The 20,739-nt window shown below is 45.0% G+C and overlaps 1 protein-coding gene and 1 non-coding gene across 4 annotated transcripts in view; both read right to left on the reverse strand.

Annotated features, from left to right (window-relative positions):
- The window catches only part of CA8 (carbonic anhydrase 8 (inactive)), a 210,899-nt gene that overhangs the window by 153,487 nt on the left and 36,673 nt on the right, over positions 1–20,739 (reverse strand). The window contains exon 4 of one of the 3 annotated variants that reach the window (XM_024742663.1): positions 8,715–8,802. The exons of the other annotated variants lie outside the window; for them this stretch is intronic. Coding sequence (XP_024598431.1) covers positions 8,715–8,721 — 7 coding nt within the window. The 5' untranslated portion in view covers positions 8,722–8,802. The remainder of the gene's footprint in view (positions 1–8,714; positions 8,803–20,739) is intronic. 3 annotated transcript variants of the gene reach the window in all.
- Positions 15,703–15,775, reverse strand: TRNAW-CCA (transfer RNA tryptophan (anticodon CCA)). The gene has a single exon. It is a non-coding gene; the product is annotated as a tRNA-Trp (tRNA).

Raw genomic sequence — 20,739 nt, forward strand, 5'->3', positions numbered from 1 at the left:
GGTCTGACCACGTAAATCTCAGAAACTCCCCAAGGAGATTCCGGAGTGCAGCCCTGGGTGAGAACAACTCTCTTAAACTGTTATTCATTTTTCTCTTTCACTAAACAAATACCTTCAGAGCCCCTTCCCTCCAACAGATCAAAGGCGGAAGGTTCAGGAAGGCCCAGGAGGGCACGGCGAGGGGGCTTAAGTTAGTGTCTCCCCCTCCTGACTTTAGCTGGGCTGATTCTCCCTAATCAGATGCTGCTTGGCTGTAAGTACCCACAGAGCCAGTCAAAGCCAAGGGCTCTGCCTCCCCCGACCTCACAAGATCACTTCCTTTTTGTTTGTAACTCCAGGCTTTGCATGTACCTGAAATGCAATCTTTCCTCTCATCTACACAGCAAACTCCTACACATACTGCAAGATCCTAATGAAATGTTCCTACTCCATATACATTTCCTGACTTAGTCCTCCTTCTATGCCCCCAACATCCCAGCAATGGCCCCTGTACGGCTCCTACCACACCACACTGTAATTACCCTTTGCGATGCCTGCCCCACTGAATGGACTGAGGTTTTCCTTTTTCTACAGCTGCATCCTTGGGGCCTAGGATGGAAGCAGGGAAGTGCTGAATAAATAGATAACAAATGGATGGGTGCATGGAGGCATGGGTACTGAAAGTGCTTTGTAATGTGCAAACTTCAATCTCTATTTGTTCCATAACTAGCAAGCAGATGGCTCTATGGAACTCACACTTTCCTTTTTATGTAGACTCCCAACCTTCCTTCCCACCTTTTAAGTAAACAGCCAATTCTTTCCCATTTGAACAACAATTCTACACCTTCACCGTGTCATTGTTAGCAAAATGTCATCTTTCTCTTTAGCATCACTATGCTCTCACTCATTTCCAAAGTCTAAGCTTCCAATGGGCCTTTTGCCTCTTTCTTTTACCCCAAAAGGAGCAAACAGAGCCCTTGGAATTAACATCTAGAAAGTGTGCCTGAGAACCGCCAGCCAGGAAACAATGGCATTGCGGCCACCCCTTGTCTACACTGTCATTTAGCAGGTGGTTCAGTTCCTGCCAGGTGTGTATACACAGCAAGTGATTTCTTGGGAAGAATAAACCACCAGCAGCCTGTGCAGTGGTGGTAAAGCTGAGAGCCCTGGGGCAGGGCTCTTCCATAGGAGCCCGTCGTTTCCTCGATGCAAGAAATGTCTGGGAATCACAGTCCTAGCATCCGAGGCATTTCTACATTCCAAGAGCAGCCACGTAGCAGAAGCATGGTCAAAATAAGGCATTTGAGGGCTTCCCTGGTGGCGCAGTGGTTGAGAGTCCGCCTGCCGATGCAGGCGACGCGGGTTCGTGCCCCGGTCCGGGAGGACCCCACATGCCGCGGAGCAGCTGGGCCGGTGAGCCATGGCCGCTGAGCCTGCGCGTCCGGGGCCTGTGCTCCGCGACGGGCGAGGCCACAGCAGTGAGAGGCCCACGTACCAAAAAAAATAAAATAAAACAAAATAAAATAAGGCATTTGAGGATGTGAAGAAAATGGAATAAAAATTGTAATGGTTAGAAGAGAGAATTGAACGGTTGGAGATAAGCAATGTTAACTAGGGTACTCCTCTCCGAGGGGAAGCCAGCGTGGGAACACGTAAAGAAAGCACGTATTAAGATCACCCTCGGGCGTCCCTGGTGGCGCAGTGGTTGAGAGTCCGCCTGCCGATGCAGGGGACACGGGTTCGTGCCCCGGTCCGGGAAGATCCCACATGCCGCGGAGCGGCTGGGCCCGTGAGCCATGGCCGCTGAGCCTGCGCGTCCGGAGCCTGTGCTCCGCAACGGGAGAGGACACAACAGTGAGAGGCCCGCGTACTGCAAAAAAAAAAAAAAAAAAAAAAAAAAAAGATCACCCTTATGTGTGTCCCAGAAAGAATAAGGTCACAAGTACCTGCAAAGGACAGTATCACCAAATGGGAGGTGCTGGAGAGCCTGAGCGCTGTGCCTGCCTAGACTCCCCTCCACAGTGGTACACGAGGTACTGAGCAAAGTGCCTCACATCTCTACTGCCCTTTGTTTCCTCATCTGAGGACATTTAGAAAAACACCAGGACGTCCCTAGTGGTGCAGTGGTTAAGAATCCACCTGCCAATGCAGGGGACATGGGTTTGATCCCTGGTCCAGGAAGATCCCACATGTCACGGAGCAACTAAGCCCATGCACCACAACTACTGAGCCTGCGCTCTAGAGCCCGCAAGCCACAACTGCTGAAGCCCATGTGCCACAACTACTGAAGCCCACACGCCTAGAGCCCGTGCTCCACAACAAGAGAAGCTACCGCGATGAGAAGCCACCGCGATGAGAAGCCCACACACCTCAATGTAGAGTAGCCCTCGCTCGCTGCAACTAGAGAAGGCCCACATGCAGCAATGAAGGCCCAACACAGCCAAAAATAAAATTTAAAAAAAAAAAAGGAAGAAAGAAAAACACCGGCAGCCTACACTCACTGAAACCTTACCCTGTGCCAGGGGCTATTGCAAGCACTTCGTGCATTAACAACAAACTTTTGAAATGAGAAGGCTGAGTCACAGAGAGTAAAGTACTTTGCTCAAGATCCCAAGGCTGAGTAGTAGGGGGGACCAAGACTGAACAGCTACCTTACACCACGTCTTATCTATCTATCTATCTGTTTCTGTGAAAGCTAAGTCACCTATTTCAAGCACTTAATTTAGTGCCTTTGCCATGAGAAACACTCAGTAAAAATTATCTTATCACCAACATCAACCTCGTGGCCACCATTGATGAAACCAAGCAGAATAGCTGCATTTGCTGGGTTCCAAGTCTTGGGTGCTTAGGTTCCTTTTTATTACTAAATCTTTTGTAGAGCTTCATCAAATAATGCAACCTGTAAGCTAAACACCAGGTATCTCAGAGTAGCTTAAAGAAAAATTAAGGGTGACATAGGCAAATATATTTTTCTTGCAGTAATTGATAGCTTTGTAGCTTGACTCCATAAAACTTGGCTGCATGACTCACTAAGACTTGAAGACATGTTTCATACTATTTGGATTCCTTCCACAGGACACCATCGAGCCAGGGGAAAAAAGATTTATATGCAATCCTTACTGTGGTGTACATATTTGAGGCATGTATTTGGGCTTTTCTCCAGAAATCATGCTAGTATATCTTGTCTAGTAAGAGATACTGGATGCCATTCAAACCAGATGTTATTTCACAGGTCACTTTCCTGTTTTTCAAGATGTTTTAGTTCCTTACAGAGTGGCTTGGTGGTTTTCACTTGGTTGGCGTTGATTCTGAATGGATGGGCCCTTCAGTCATGCTCCCTAAATCCAAAAGGAGACTCTTTTTAGTTGCTCGGGCCGCCGTAACGGAGTACCATGGACCGGCTGGCTTAGACAACATTCATTTATCTCCTCACAATTGTGGATGCTGGACGTCTGAAATCAAGGTGTCAGCAGGGTAGGTTTCTGCAGAAGTCTTTCTCCTTGGGCTTGCTTGGCCACCTTCTCCCTGCGTCCTCACATGGTCTTCCCTCTGTGCGTGTCTGTGTTCTAATTTCTTCTTCTTATAAGGACAGCAGTCATACTGGATGAGGGCTCACCCTAATGACCTCGTTTAAACTTAATTACCTCTTTAAGGGCCCTGTCTCCAAATAAAGTCACATTCTCAGACACCGGGGTTAGGACTTCAGCGTAAGAATTTTGGAGGAACACAACTCAGCCCATAACAGAGACTTAGAGAGATGGGAAGAGAGAATCCCACATAGAGGTGGCTTTGATTCCAGGAACAAACATTCCTTGGAGCCCACGGTTTGTAAAACACTGTAAGTCTAGCTTCTGATGCTGCCCGTCTCCTCTATATCAGTCTCCAGGAACTAGTCCAAGGGAAGTGCCATCCCAGCAAAGTTTCCAGAACCTTCTGTTGCATCTCCATAAACTTCTTGAACCCTGCTGACCACACCTTGATATCCTGCCCAGCAGACTCTGCACCACCACCTTCAGTGTGATTCTCAGAGCCCAGGAATACAGAATTCTTGTGTATAATATGTTGGCACCACTGCTGAATTCAACACTCAGCCAATATGGCTAAGCAAGCTGGAAATAATCCATCCTCTCAATAGCTGGTATAATTTTAGTACTTATTTACTACAAACATTGAATTTTGCCTTCAGGCCTCATAGAGAACAGCCCTGACAACTTCCAGAAACATATTTGAAATGCCTAACATAGCGTACACAGCTGACTAGAAACACTCCTAGTGCGACTGACAGGAATGTGCAGAAGTGGAGGGCGTGAGGCCGTGAATCCAAGAGGAAAGCTCTCCAGGTCTGCCCCTGGTCACCCTGTCCCACTTATGACTTCTGATTTGGGACCCAGAGACCTGTAACCCTGACTCTGCAGAGACTTTAGGCCCCTGTCTCTTTCCGTATCAGTGAAACAGGGATTAAAACTATATCGTTCTCTTCCCCCCAAACTATTGTAAAACCATAAAAATGAGATGGAACTCGAAAAAAAACTTGGTAAAAGTCAAAATAGACTAAATTCAAAATAGACTAAATAATATGATTTTAATTATAACCGTCTAAACCAATTTAAATCCATCAAATACGTCATTTTTATTCTGGCCTTGTTTACTAGTTTATACACCTTATCAGGTAAAGACTAAATGGCTCCTACAGTAAAAGTTCTATATTCAGGCCCATGAGAAGATTTAGATCTATGCTTTCATTGCCCTTAGGCTATCTTGACTGACTCCTGAAGTCTCTGGACTTCCATGCTGCAGGATAGAAAAAGAAGAGTTCATTGTAACTTCACAGAGACTCCGAGAGCTGACTGTAGTACAACATACGACCACCAGGGGACAGCATAGACCTGATGCTGCTTTAGACTTCACTAGGTTTGGGCCACTTGCTTTCTCTAGTGTCAAGGTGCCCTCCCTTCCCCCAGGGAAACCTCTCTGCGCTGCAGGATCTGGAAGTGCCCCAGGCGCAGTGGCACACAGCCCCCGGGAGCAGGCCCTCGCCCTGAGCTGGAGTCCAGCCCTCCTCCTGCCCTATGCACGGCAGGGCACTCAGCTGCTGGGCAAGGTGGTGCTGAGAGGTGGTCCCAGAGAACAGGCACACAATATACAGGCATCAAAAACGACCAGACTTAGGTTAGCGCTGAATTCACAGTTTCGCAGGCCCCAGAGCTTTCTGCAGCGTCAGAGAGCAGGAACCAGCTTTCGGGGGAAGAGGCCGCCTGGGGCACTTGCACCAACAAGACCCCAGACTCCCGGTAAAGGATATTAGTAAACAGCAACCGAGGATGTCATACATAAAGTTATTTTGTATTTTCAAAGTGTTCTGACCTCGCTCTTATTCATTATTAGCTAATAATTCTGAACCATCACCTTCATGTTACAGATGAAACAACGAAACACGAGAAATCAGGGCTTTAAGGAGAAAGCAGCGGGGCCCAAAGCAGAAGCCAAGTCTCCCTCGTACCATTAGTTGTTAAACACGCCAACCCCCAACTCCATCCCCACCCCCAAGCGCAGAACCTCTAACGGTACGAAGAAAACCCCAAACTGGAAGCCAGACGCATTTGGAAACCAGGTAGAGAGGGCATGAGACAGCAGAAACAGAAACTTCGCCTGCCTCCCCCCATGGGGTATTCTGCACCTCTGAGGCTGTGTGGAAACGAACACGACCTGTCTGTCGAGCACAGATGTGGCCGGAGGGGAACCGAGGCAGCATCGCAGCACCGCGCGGGCAGATCTGCGGCGACTGGGTCGTAGGGACCACTGCGCGCTCTGCGCCCGGCACCTCTCGCGGTTCCCACGCACCGACCTCCCCTTCATCCCTGTGGCTGATGCTCCCGGACCCCGCCCGGAAATTCTGTCTATGAGCTAATTATGGTGAATGACCTAAGTGCGCTGGGCAGGAGTCGGTAGGTGAGGATCGGTAGGTGAGAGCTGACTATTCACGACACGGCAGCCTTTGATGCGAGCGGAGCAGAAAGTTTGGCGGAAACTCAACACCTCTTAGAAGTAGAGATTGGTCAAGAGGAAGAAAGGAGAACCCATTGTGGAAGTTTTCAAGAAGGAGACAAAGATGCCTGTGTTTTGTATCGCTCAGCTGCCTCAAGAAAATGTCCATTTGTTTTCTTTACACTCCTTTTACATTTTAAGTAGAACCTAGTGAATGTGTCTTTTCAGGGTTCCCAATTTCACCGTTTTCTCTACACCTCATGTTGCCATTTTAATGAAGCATCATTTTTCCAGAGAGTGTGGGAACAAAACTTATTTAATGACCTCTCAGGGCAAACACTGAGTTCGTCGAGTATCTCCCTGAATTAAAACCCGTACCCCACAATTCACTTCCTTTTTTAAATGCCAGTTTGCCAACTACTGCAAACCAATAAACAGGGCTTCCCTTTACTCTTAAGCCACAGGGTTCCTGTCGGATCTCGCAGCCTGGGGGATCCATGAGAAACCCCAGACCCCCAGCCCTCGGCTGTGCCCTGGGAGGGCTCAGTGGCACAGCAGTGGTCCCCTTGGCAGCACAGGGGACTCAGCAGAGACCTAGGATCACCTTGGAGATTATCTAGTCCAACCTTTCACTTTACAGACAAGGAAACTGAGGCAGGTGGGGAGAGGATGCAGAGGCTACATGGGTGTCACAGGTGGGTGGCGGGAGGCATGGAGGTTGAGGTTGGCCCCATGCCGTTCCCACACCCTCTGCCTCAGCATCACTTAGGGCAGATGTGCAAAGTGCCTGTTCCTGAGCCCCTTCTCAGAACGACTGAACTGGAATTTCTGGGGGTAAGGGACTAGGAATTTATATCTCAACCACATCACAGCGCTGCAGCTGTGATACACACTACCTTTTGGGAAGCGCTTGTAGGAGTTGAAAGAAAACAAGCTTGGAGTCAGAAAAGATCTGGTTTGAATCTCTTCTCTGCTGCTTACCAGCTTTGCACCTTTGGTGAGCTAACGTCTCTGAACTCTGGGTGCTCATCCGTAACCAGGGAGGCTGTGAGGGCCACAAGGGATGGTGCATATAGGCACCCTCAGGTCCCAAGGCCTGACACTGGAATGCACTCAATCAGAGTCACCTGTCCTCTGGGGAGTGCTGGATTGGAGCCCCAGCGCTCCCATTTATGGACTATATGAGACTGGCCACATCATTTGCATCTTTCGAGCCACAATTTCCTTGTCTGTAAATGGAGATAATAGTATTACCTCCTCCCAGGAATGCTGTCAAAGTCAGATGTAAATATCATGCTGTAGCTGCATGGACTGGTCATGAAACAAAACCACTCCAGGTCTTTCACACAGACAGGATTCAAGGCAGGGGTTTGATTCCACAGGGGACGGAAGAGCTAAGAGGAACCAAACAGAATAAAGAGCTCATCCTGAGATTGGCTGCCGGCAGGTCAAAGGAAGGTGGTAGTTGTACAGAGTCCAGGTGTCAGGGTCCCTAGCAGGAGCTAGGACCATCGTGGGGCAGGAGAACTAACACCACAGAGAAGAACTAGCTGGATGTGGAGAGCCCACACAAGGCAGATGGGAACGGGGAGAAAGGCCTTCACCACCCTGTAGTCTCCTTGCCTGGAGGAGGGAGAGGTGAGAAGACAGGGTGGCCTGGGAAAGGTAATTCCTGGAGATACAGAGCAGAGAAAAAGGGTGACACTGGGTCTAAGAGCAAATAAGCAATGCCTGGCACACACACATAAAAACACTGACACGCATGTACCAAAATGTTCATTGCAGCTCTATTTACAATAGCCCGGAGATGGAAACAACCTAAGCGCCCATCATCGGATGAATGGATAAAGAAGATGTGGCACATATACACATGGAATATTACTCAGCCTTAAAAAGAAATGAAATTGAGCTATTTGTAATGAGATGGATAGACCTAGAGTCTGTCATACAGAGTGAAGTAAGTCAGAAAGAAAAAGACAAATACTGTATGCTAACACATATATATGGAATTTAAGGGAAAAAAATGTCATGAAGCACCTAGGGGTAAGACAGGAATAAAGACGCAGACCTACTGGAGAACGGACTTGAGGATATGGGGAGGGGGAAGGGTGAGTTTTGACAGGGCGAGAGAGAGTCATGGACATATACACACTAACAAACGTAGTAAGGTAGATAGCTAGGGGGAAGCAGCCACAAGGCACAGGGATATTAGCTCGGGGCTTTGTGACAGCCTGGAGGGGTGGGAGGGGGAGAGTCGGAGGGAGGGAGACGCAAGAGGGAAGACATATGGGAACATATGTATATGTATAGCTGATTCACTTTGTTATAAAGCAGAAACTAACACACCATTGTAAAGCAATTATACCCCAATAAAGATGTTTAAAAAAAAAAAAAAACACTGACACGGGGGCTTCCCTGGTGGCACAGTGGTTGAGTCTGCCTGCTGATGCAGGGGACACGGGTTCGTGCCCTGGTCTGGGGAGATCCCACATGCCGCGGAGCGGCTGGGCCCGTGAGCCATGGCCGCTGAGCCTGCGCGTCCGGAGCCTGTGCTCCGCAACGGGAGAGGCCACAGCAGTGAGAGGCCCGCGTACCACAAAAAAAAAAAAAGGAAAAAAAACACTGACACGGTCTCAGACACAGAGGAGGCGTTCTCTTAGTGCTTGTCACTGTAGTTGTCAACCACGACATGTAACAGCCTGATGAAGAAGGCACTTGGCAAGAAAAGCACATGTTTGTCAGAAGCCTACCTTTCATTAGTCACATACAGGCATCATTTCTCCAGGGCTGGTGACCACATGGAAGGGAAGTCCGGAAATTAGAATCCTAGATGGGACTCTAATAAAAATAAATTGAGGCTCAATTTCTTCATGTATGAAAATGTAAGTAACACACTATTTCATAAAGTATCATGAGGATGCGATGAGCTCATAGATAGGAAGTACTTCATACACTCAAAGTCCTATACAGATACAGGATTTGTTTGTATTCTCAAAAAGGGGACATTTTCAAAAAACAGGTTCACCATGACCTACACTCAATCTAATTACTTATTTTTCCAACTTAGTTTTCAAGCTCATCATTTTCTTTTCAGGAATTCAAATAGAACACCATTGGAGCAAATAACTATGAAATATATAATTCAGTACCACCAAAATGATGTTCCAACCAAAAGCTTCCATGAGAACCACCAGGCTAATGTGATAACACGCTGTTCTATGAACAGAGAATTCTTACGCATCCTCACAAGCCTTGACCATCCAGTTTTTCTGTCTCCACTGATTAGACTGATGACCCAGTGGCTACGTAATGACGTGATACATATATATGTAATAAAAGCTATTATTTGACTCATCTCTTTGTGTACTTCATGTGCATTATTACCACTTTATTATATGGTAATAATTCTCATTATTTGCTTTTATTATTATTTCAGCTTCTCAGCTGGAAAATCACTGATACTCAGAATGCTGAATTAACTTGCCCAAGGTCCCTCAGCTTGGCACCAGCAGAGCCAGGATTGGATCCCAATTCGGGCTGAGTTCTAAGCCAGCTGCTCACCTCTACCTGTCTACACATTTGCCTTTGGGGTGCTGTTCACTGAAGGAAATGATTCTGTGTCATCAATTATAATGGAAAGAGCCTTAAACTCAGAACAAGAAGATGTGAATTCTATACAACCTGGCTCTAGCCAGTGCTGTGTCCTTGCCCACAAAATGATAGAATCAGTTTGAAGGTGAACTTTTACAACTACAACATTTGCTAAGTTTTATAAATTCCTGATTAATCAACAGTTATGATAACAAAAATGCTATTGTTTTGGCATGGTGTTAATGAACAGTTAACGACATATGATATATCTTCGTAACGAGAAAACGATTCACTTCTGCTCTTTTGTTTCTTTGTTTTATTAGCCCAAGCCATTGTGCCGGGCATTGGGAAATACTGTGAAATTTACTATTCTTAACATACTTTTAAACATCTTAAAATTTTTCCCCAAAGTAATGCATTACCTATTCAGGCACATTTTATTCTGTTGGTTTTAACAAAGACCGTCCTGGGACGTGGCCAGACTGCCAGCGTGTCCCTGAGTGTCATCCATCACCAAGCAGCTGGCAGAGCTCGCCTGGGCTTGGTGAGCCAGGCATGAGGCCAGGAACCGGGACCAGGTGAGAGCAGAGGGAGGGGAGCCCGGGAGAGGACAGCAGCAGAGGGCGGGTGTGAGGACAGTCAGGAAACCCCAGCTGAGATGAAGCAGTTGGAGGCCCGGGCGGCCCCGCAGATCAGTCTGGGCCTTGCGTGTTAGCTCAGGAGGGATCACGAGTGACTTTCGAAGGAAGAAAACCAAGCCCCAAGTTTGCACGGCCTGACATTTGCAAAGAAAGGAGAAGACCAACTGTCTGAACGAGGAAAATTCCCTAGAAGGGGCAACAAGGAGATGCCAGGGACCGAAGGACAAAGAGACCAAAACTCCTCACTTTCCCTGGACCACAATGTAGAGAGCGAAAGCAGGTAACACAAAGTGACCACCCCCCAAGAACATGGAAAAAAGTTGTCCCCAAAGAGCTAAGCTGGTGAGTCTACATTTCATGTAAGAGGTTAGTCATCTGGTTAACCCAAGAGACTGCTGAAAGGTGGTCAGAAACACCCAAAACGCCAGTCCAAAAGGACTCAAGAACTACCATAGGAAGGCCGACTTGCTGTGTGATTGTAATCAGGCAATCAAGAGAATCAGTCAATTATATTGAACCCTATCAGAAGAAAGAGTGAACTTGAAAGCATGGTCAGCCTCACACACAGATTCAGGAAACACGAAGATCCACCAGGGGGTGGTACCCGCACAAGCTCTGATGAAGGGGTCAGGTGGAGCGACCCACAGACCCCAGCCCTACGATCAGTGGACTTGAAACCCAATGTGATTAATTATCTAAATCAGACAACTCCTTCTCTTTGCTCTGATTCTGTATTCACTGGGGAATCTCCTGAGTATAATTTTACTCCCCAAGGAGAGCTGCCAGGAGAGAGAGCATATGCTCGTCATACTGGCCTAAATCTCTCCGCCAAAGGGATGCTCAGAGTTGCCACCGCAAAATAATACTGGCACTTTGATGTATACCTCAGTCTTCTGTCACCTGAGTTAATGGGAGTCGGCCCCTGATGGCTGGATTCATATCAAGTGTGCTTAAAATGTTAAATGTTTGAAGCTTTAAAGCTGAGAACCTGACCTGGGATAGTGTGGAATCTATAGATGGTAAACGCCAATTTAGGAGACATGCGGGCATTGACTCAACCAACCTTCGTTAATAATATCCCAACATTGTCACATGCCATTGTACAGACCTAGACAAATAACAGTATTAGATGTGCACCTGCCAGTTCACCTCAAATACTCCTCCAAATAGCTTTGTAGCCTATAAAACTGGAGGAATTGCTGTCTTGGGCCAGATCTGTGTCGCAGGGAAGGATTCCAGGTCTTCGAACTGTAAATAAATTCAGTAGCAGTGGGCATTAAATTGTGAACTGCTACAGCATGGTGTAGATGTGGTGAGGAAGACAGCTATCTGCACAGCTTTCCATGACACTCCAACTATCCTTCAGAGCTCTGCTTAGGTAACTTCTGGGACTTTTACTGATTTTTAGCAATTTTTTTTTTTTTTTTTTGGCGGTACGCGGGCCTCTCACTGTTGTGCCTCTCCCGTTGCGGAGCACAGGCTCCGGACACGCAGGCTCAGCGGCCATGGCTCACGGGCCCAGCCGCTCCGCGGCATGTGGGATCTTCCCGGACCAGGGCACGAACCCGTGTCCCCTGCATCGGCAGGCGGACTCCCAACCACTGCACCACCAGGGAAGCCCCGATTCTTAGCAATTTAATCCATGTGTACCAAAAATCAAATAGCCCTCTGCCCATAAACAAATAACCCATAATATTTGTATTAGAATGCTGACATTCTAAAAGTCAAGAAACAGGAGATACTATAGCTGAAGAGACAAGCCATTTTGACCCATAAAAAGGTTTTTAATTTCTTTGAAGGTAACTATTAAAATTAAAATTGTAAAGAAACAATAGATTAGAAAGATATTTGCAGCAAATACAGCAGTTAAAAAGGGAAAGAAACATTTTATTAAAAATTATCCAAAACTCCTAATAAATAAGTGAAAATGAAAAAAGAGAAATTCTACTATATACCCATTATTTTTAAATTTTGGGGGTCACACCATGTGGCTTGTGGGATCTCAGTTTCCCATCCAGGGATTGAACCTGGGCCACAGCAGTGAAAGCCCAAATCCTAACCACTAGGCCACCAGGGAACTCCTTACTACATACATATTCAAAAGTAAGCAAGAATACCTAGCAAAATTTAAGTACAGTTGGGAAGAAAACAAGATTCTTATGCTATTAATGGTACATATTTACACAGCTTTTCTTGATTTCATTACACATCAAGAATGATGGAACCATTTACATTCTTTTACAACTAGTCTGATGTTAAGGTTTTTATCCTAAGTAAAAAAAAAATTAAAGAAATAAAAGGCTACATACATTAACACAATCATTCTAGTATTACTTGTAACAGAAAAACTTGAAAACAACCTAAATTTCCAAAGAGAGACAATCAAACTGACTGTGATGCTGAGTTATGTTCAGTAGAACGTGATACAGTCATTTAAAATTGTAACATTTAGGTCTGTGTAAAATTTGGGGGAAATGTTTAGAATATGCTAATAAACATAAGTCTGAGTATCTGATTTTAAGTGTATTACAACTACAGCTATGGAAATATGTGAGCGTGTGAACAAAGTCTGGGAGACAACAGGAAACAAGAAACTCTTGTGATATATTTGAATCCACCACTTACCGGCTGGCAAGACCCTGGGCATGTTACTTAACTGCTCTGTGCCTCAGTTGCCCAGTCTGTAAAATGGGGATAATAATAATACCTACCTAGTAAGGTTACTATACAGATTAAATGAGTTAGTGTATGTAAAAATGCTTTAAAAACTGTGTATTTTGTATATAACACAAAACAAGTGCTAAACATATTGCTTTATCTATCAATACTTCAGAATGTAACACCAACAAACTAACACATAAGGTCTTTTTAAAACATAAACCACAAAATCATTATCTCAAATAATAAAGTTAATATTAATGTCTCAATATCATTTAATACTCAATATATTTTCAATTTTTCCCTAAATGTCTCAAAACTTTTTTCATACACGTACTTGTTCAAATCAGGATCCAATAAAAGACACACACATTGCATTCAATTGATGCCTTTTATGTCTCTTTATACCATCACGATTTCCCTACTTTTTTTTTTTTTTTTGGCTGCATTGGATCTTCATTGCTGCATGCGGGCTTTCTCTAGTTGCGGCGAGTGGGGTCTAATCTTTGTTGCAGTGCTCGGGCTTCTCATTGCGGTGGCTTCTCTTGGAGCGTAGCACGGGCTCTAGGTGCACGGGCTTCAGTAGTTGTGGCTCGCGGGCTCTAGAGCGTAGGCTCAGTAGTTGTGGCACACGGGCTTAGTTGCACCGCGGCATGTGGGCTCGTCCCAGGCCAGGGATCAAACCAGTGTCCCCTGCATTGGCAGGTGGATTCCTGTGCCCCCTGCCACCAGGTAAGTCTCTCCTTACTCTTTTTGTTGTGCTATTTTTATTGCCACTTATTTGTTGGAGAAACCTACAGAATTTCTCATTTGCTGGATTCTGCTGATTGCATCCATATGGTATCAGTTAACGTGTTCCTCTATCTCCTGAATTTCCTGTAAACTATAGCTAGAACTGAAGATTTAATCAGATTTAGATTAAATGTCCTTTTTTCCTTTTACTTTTCTTGCAACAATGCTTCATAGGTGATCCTGTGTACTTCCTACTTTATCTCATCAAAAGCACCTATTTTTTTAAAATCATTTATTTATTTATTTATTTGGCTGCGTTTGGTCTTAGCTGCGGCATGTGGGATCTTTGATGCGGTGCGCAGGCTTCTCTCCAGTTGTGGCACGAGCTCCACAGCGTGTGGGCTCAGTAGCTGCGGCATGTGGCAAATAAGTCCTGTGGCTTGTGGGATCTTAGTTCCCTGATCAGGGATCGAACCTGTGCCCCCTGCAGTGGAAGGCATATTCTTAACCACCGGACTGCCAGAGAAGTTCCTGATTTCCTATTTTTAAGAAGTGAAGATGGATCAATTAGGAGCTACTATAAATAGGACATGGTACCCGTGGAATATGAAGAAGACAGACATTGAGGATGCTTCTTGTGCTTCTGGCTTGGGTGATGTGGAGCCAAAGTAAAGGAAGTAAGTGATAGGATGGGGGAAGGAGAGGGATAAAAGGTGGAAAGGAGGGAAAGAGAAGGGAAAGGGGGGAAGGAGGTGCTGGACCCCAGAAGAAGGTGCTTGGAGACTCCAGGAAGAAAATAATTAATTCAATTTTCAAAGGGTCCAAGTTGAAATACTTTGTAATATACCCAGAGGGATAAGGAAAGGAAATAGTTGGAAAGATAAATTTACCAACTTAGAGTTAGGCAGAAGTGTCATACTTTTCTTTCTACACAAAGAAAGACGGAGTATTTTCATATCGTATGTTTGCTTTTCAATGTTTTAAGAAGATAGTGATCCTGAACAGGTATCTCAGAAAAAAAGAAGAAGCCCCAGACAAGAAAGAAGGCTGCCCGAGGATGAGACTCAGAAGGGGAGGGGCGCAAACACACAACCCCAAGTGTGGACCGAGAGATAATATATGTGGACTAACGTGAACCGGAAGAGGATCAGTGGGAGGGACCTGCCCTCATCTGCAAGCCCAGAGGAGGAGGGGACTCAGACAAGGACCACAGGGAAGGCTTCGCTGGACACCGTCCAGCGGTGGACGTGGCTGTGTGTTGAAGACGAACTTGGTCATAGAAGAACTAGGAAACAGAAGATTTCGAATCAAAGTTCAGCTGCATGGGCTTCCTTCTCCTAGTAAGAAGTTGTCTGGATGCTCTTTGCCACTGATCCTGCCTGTTAGTGGGTCCCTGCATATCTGGACTTCCCTAGCCTTTGCCTCTTGGTCTGTAAGTAAAGGATAATGTTATTTACCATAAAGGAGTGTCATGGGAATTAAATGTCATTGCAGATGTGAAGGACTTAACGGGGGGATTTTTGATATGTGGTAATCAGGAAATGCTTATTCTTTCCCCAGACCTCAGTATTTCTTTTCCTTTCTTTAATACAGATACACTATAGTTTTATGAATAATTTTTTTGATTGTGAAACTCGCCAGATGTCTAACCCACCAAAAGTGATGTCATAATAGTCTTTCTTTTTTCTATATACATTTTAAAATTTTGTAATGTAATTTTTATTGAGATATAATTGATATAAAACATTATATTGGTTTCAAGTATACAACATAATGGTTCGATATTTGTATATATTGCTAAATGATCAACACAACCATCACCACTCAGTTACAAAGGTTTTTTTCTTGTGATGAGAACTTTTAAGATCTCTCTGAGCAACTTTTAAATGTAAATACAGTATCATTAACTATTATCATCAAGCTGTAAATCACATCTCCTGGACTTATTTATTTTATAACTGGAAGTTTATACATTTTGATCACCTTCAACGATTTTGCCCACTCCCTACCGTATGCTTCTAGAAACTCGCATATTTCCCTAGACCTCCATATTTTTTTTAATACGTATTTATTTATTTGGCTGTTCTGGGTCTTAGTTGTGGCATGCAGGATCTAGTTCCCTGACCAGGGATCGAACCCGGGCCCCCTGCATTGGAAGCACGGAGTCTTAACCACTGGACCATCAGGGAATTCCCTAGACCGCCATATTTTTAAACAACCCGACCCGACAGAAAAGGAATTTGAGGCTGGTAAGTCACCAACCTGGTAGATGTTGAAGCCAAAATACATACACTAGTTTTCTGATTATAAATCTTACTAAAGCATGAAAATCTTGTATTTCAATTCCATATTTTTAGACACTTAAAAGCAGAGTGCTATGGGAATGTGAGAAGCATTTTGAATCACAGTTCACAGGTAACATTTTGGAAAAGTTTATTGGGAGTGATTCTGAGTTACCCATTTGGAGATAGGAAGGGAGAGAAGTACTAATGCAGAACTTTGTAGCTGTAGTCCTCAAATATATTAGATATTTGTCAAATATATTAGATATTTGTCAGGATTTTGATTGTTTTACTGAGAAGCAAGGAACAAGTAAAAACAGCGATTCATCATGTTCACAGATGAACACTCAAGCAATATGCAGTTAATCACAAGCTTTCTCTTATGCAAATATTTCAGTGTGAAATCATATCCATAAGTGCGACTGTGAAATCCTGTAGGAAACTGAAACAGAACACAGTTCAGCTGTGGCAAGTGTGCCTTACTCTCGCGTTGTATTTGTGTATATTGCTAAACCATCTCTGAAAAGAGAACTGAATTTTCAAATATATTTTCTCACTGACTTTCATTACAGATGTGAAGATACTTTTCCACTTTATTCAACTAATGTGCATATTTTCAGTCACAGACTGTGTTACAGTATGAACGGCACTGTTAACCACTATACACAAAGGCACACACCTGACCTATATTATAATGAAAGCCAAGAAACATGGAAAGGGGCTGTGTAACAGCGACCGTGCTATTATAATGATTCAATGTATGGCTTCAAGATTGGCTGTCACCACCCTTTGCTGGCTGAGTGACTTTAAGCTACTTAAACTCTTTAAGCCTTAATTTCCTTAACTGTAAAATGGGGATAATACCTAATTAATGGTGTTGTGATGATGAGACACAATGACAGATGTAAGGAGCTTCATCCAGTAAGTACTCAATAAGGAGCAGCAGAAACAGGAGAAGGAAGGAAGAGCCGTAGTCGTGGTAACTGTACTATTGATATAGCAGTAGCAGCAGCGGTAGCAGCAGTAACAGAAGTGATCTGTGTAAGTGGGTAGCTTATATTACAACCATCCCCATGCCTGAGAATATTTATGGAATGATCCTGGGAGAGCAAGAAAACTCATGACTCAATATTTCTCCTCTACAGTCAATCGTTGTGCTTGGATTTCCCACCATCAGAGTCAAGGGGTTGCATTGTCAGGAAACCACTGGTAAGAGATAAGACCGTGAGCAGATGGACAGTGAGAGGAATTCTGCGGGTTTGTCCTGAGAGGAGGCAGTAAGGACAAGTGAAAGGGGAGGGAAGAGAGGAGAACAAGAGCAGGGTGCAGGATTGGGCCATTCAAGGGTGAAGGAGAAGGGAGGAAGCCCCTGAGGTCGTACAAGCAAAGGACATTTCAAAACAAAGTCTCTGATTTCTTATTCTGCTTAATCTGGCCAAGAAGTGTGACCCCTAAATGCTGAAAAAAGTTAAGTCCACGACTAACTTCTTTGTGTGAGTAGATTTTTGTAGCAATTAAGGAAAGGGCAAAGTTTGCCAGGGATAAGAGACACAAACCCAAAAACCAGTCTCAGAGATACTGAGGCCGACTTTGAACTTCTACAGAATGTGAGATGGGCATTGGAGTCCATCCTAACCAGATCTTAGCAGAAGGGAGACACGGCTGACATGGCTGACATCTGTTAGACATTTGCTGCCTAAATTCTTTTTATTTCCCATTCATCACCATCATCACCAAGTCTAAATTTCCACGGTTAACTCCTATTCACTGTTCAGATCTCAATTGTAAAGTGACTGAAGGGCTTCTCTGACCCTCCCATGTCCAGATGAGGCATCCCTGCTCTGCTCTACGATAGCGCCCTGTACACCTCCCCATCACGGCACTTTTCACAACGATAATACGTGATGCCTTGACTCTCCCCGCACTGGACTGAACAGTGTCTGTCTGTGTACACCATTCTATTCTCAACACAGAGCACTGCACTCAACACATAATAGGTACGCAGTAAATCTTTAAAAGAGAAAGCAACTTAAAGAGGGAAGTAGGGAGGGATGAGGAAGGAGGGAGACAACCCCAAAGCATGACATACCCACCTTTTTTCAAAAGAACAGCCCAGTTAGGTTGCCCATGGTAGGGAGGACCCAAGATCCAAGTACTGACCCAAAGCAAAGTTTGTTCATGACGTTCTCATCGTGTGCTCAGGACTGATCTTTCAGAGTCCTGACTGTTGGGAGGAATAGTTTTAGGGGGCTGTGCACTGCTCCCAAGGAATGTGCTTTTTTCTAACTTTTCCCTCCGGATTATTTAGTTGTTCCAGGAACAAAGACACTAGAAAATGTAGAGACGAAGAAGGCAAAGAAATGTCTCCCCACTGTGTGTTTTCCCTCTGATTCTGGGGATGCTCTGGATTTCTTGGGTTACAGGGCTAGAGTGAGATAAGAGGTCATGAGGAGGGGGCCAAGACTGGAGCAACAGACAGACATGGAAACCAGGTAGTGCCACCCTTCAAACTGCCAAGAAGGGGGCCCAGGGTTCCAGGGGGACAGAGTATGAATTCTGACTCTAGGGCTAAGAGTTCAGCCCAGAAGACCAGAGAGTGAGTGTAAGCAGACTTTTGGGAGAAGAAAAGGAACACATTATTTAAATACTACTAAACAATGTTTAATGGTGGATATTGTTTAGAATACACCACCACTCCCACCAGTATCATGCGTGGCTTGCTTTTGAAAGCCAGCCCACGTGTGGTGTGTGGCGAGCCTGTCCAGTTTCAAGGGCTAGGGAATGGAGTGAATGAATAATCGCTGCTCTTTGCTCAACTCTTCATTCCCAAGATCTAGATAGACTCTCCCGAATATAGCCTTTGAGAAGGAGGGATTAGACCAAAGTCACTCCTGGCAGACACATGTGATGGTGCTCACAGAGGAGGTCGGAGGAACATGCCAGGGCAGATTAAGGAGAAAACTCGGGCTTCCCTGGTGGCACAGTGGTTAAGAATCCGCCCGCCAATGCGGGGGACACGGGTTCAAGCCCTGGTCCAGGAAGATCCCACATGCTGTGGAGCAACTAAGCCCGCACCACAACTACTGAGCCTGCGCTCCAGAGCTCACGAGCCACAACTACTGAGCCCGCGTGCCACAACTACTGAAGCCCACATGCCTAGAGCCCGTGCTCCGCAACAAGAGAAGCCACCACAATGAGAAGCCCACACACTGCAACGAAGAGCAGCCCCCACTCGATGCAGCTAGAGAAAACCCGTGCGCAGCAATGAAGACCGAACTCAACCAAAAATAAAATAAATAAATTTTTTTAAAAAGAAGAAAACTCATCTCTCCAGTTGAAAGCCAGGGGCATGGGAGAGCATGACCTGACCCCATGTTGGGAAACAGACACACAGGATTTCTGCCAGTGGTTATGAGCAAATGGAGTCCTGGAATTTAAAATAATGATTTAAGGGAGTTGCATTGCCAGAAATAGGAAAGAAAAACAAAAACCAGAGAAACTCAGATCTAGTGAAGGAGAGCCCACAATTTCTCATTTTCTAAAGCAATCCCAAGGCACAAGTATTTGCACCGACAGAAAGTGAACTGCTTTGAGAACACCCCACATCATCCCATGTGCAACTCTCCAATGGCCCTGAAAAGGCACTGGACAAGGGCACCCAGGAGTCAGAACCTGATACTTCCAGATCCGCTAACCAGAGAACTGACTCCACTGCCAGCAATGAGGCGACCCTGAGACTCTGGGATCCTGTAACTTATCAGCAATAGAAGGCATGAGCTCTAGGCTTATCACCAACAATGGCTCTTCTCCTTTTTCTATGTTCTAGATAGGAGGTGTTTGTTGGGTTTTTTTAAAGATTTTGTTTTTGATGTGGATTTTTTTTAAGTCTTTATTGAATTTGTTTTAATATTGCTTCTGTTTTATGTTTTGGTTTTTGGCCATGAGGCATGTGGGATCTTAACTCCCCGACCAGGGATCGAACCTGCACTCCCTGCATTGGAAGGCAAAGTCTTAACCACTTCTCCTCCAGGAAAACCCCTAAGTGGGAAGTATTTACTGAGGTTATTCCATAACTTTCTCACTTGGTCACACTGTAAAAGCGGGTCTCAATTTTCTCCACAACTACCTTCCTTAGTGCTGACATAAGGAAAGGGTGGGATTTTGGTGACCAGGAATAAACAGCATGGGTCCCACACAGCCATGAGCTTAGTTCAGCTCTCCATCGATGTCCTGAGCAAATCTGCCTGCTTCAGAATTGGATTTCAGGGGCTCCACTTCTCACAGGAGGAAGCAGTGTGGGAAATTCATCCTGGGAAGACTGAAGATGTCATCTGTGACGCAGAGTGGAACACAGGGACCCAGAGTGGTTATGAGACGACAGGGGAATAAGGAAAAATCAGATGCCTCCAAAGAAAGGCAGAGAGATGCTCTGATCGGAAGGTGTTCCATTTACCATTTACCAGGCTCTGAAGCAAAAGGAGATGTTAGAATAGGTTAAATTACAGGGAGCCAGGAGGAGAAAGGGTAGGATTGCACAGGATCTGGGAAGCAGCCCAACAAGAACTGGGAGTACTCCTGTCTATAGGAAGGATTCAGTCTCTCGGGGTACCCCAGGGAGTATCCAGAGGGGATTCATTCACGTGCATAAGGTGTCATTCTTTTTCCCATCCTTAGTGCTCACAGACCAGTTCAACCAAGAAAAATGTGAGGAATTTCCATGCCCTATCTGATAAGGTCAGCATCTGTTTACTGCCTAACTTGGCAGAAAACCTGCTTGATCTCTATCAAGTGATGGGATAAACATTTTTATAGATGCATATGTTTCCTTTTAAATAATTTAAATTTAGTAATTGTGTACTTAAGGAACTAGT

This window comes from Neophocaena asiaeorientalis, unplaced genomic scaffold (genome assembly GCF_003031525.2).
Source record: "Neophocaena asiaeorientalis asiaeorientalis breed wild unplaced genomic scaffold, Neophocaena_asiaeorientalis_V1.1 scaffold226, whole genome shotgun sequence".
NCBI lineage: Eukaryota > Metazoa > Chordata > Mammalia > Artiodactyla > Phocoenidae > Neophocaena > Neophocaena asiaeorientalis.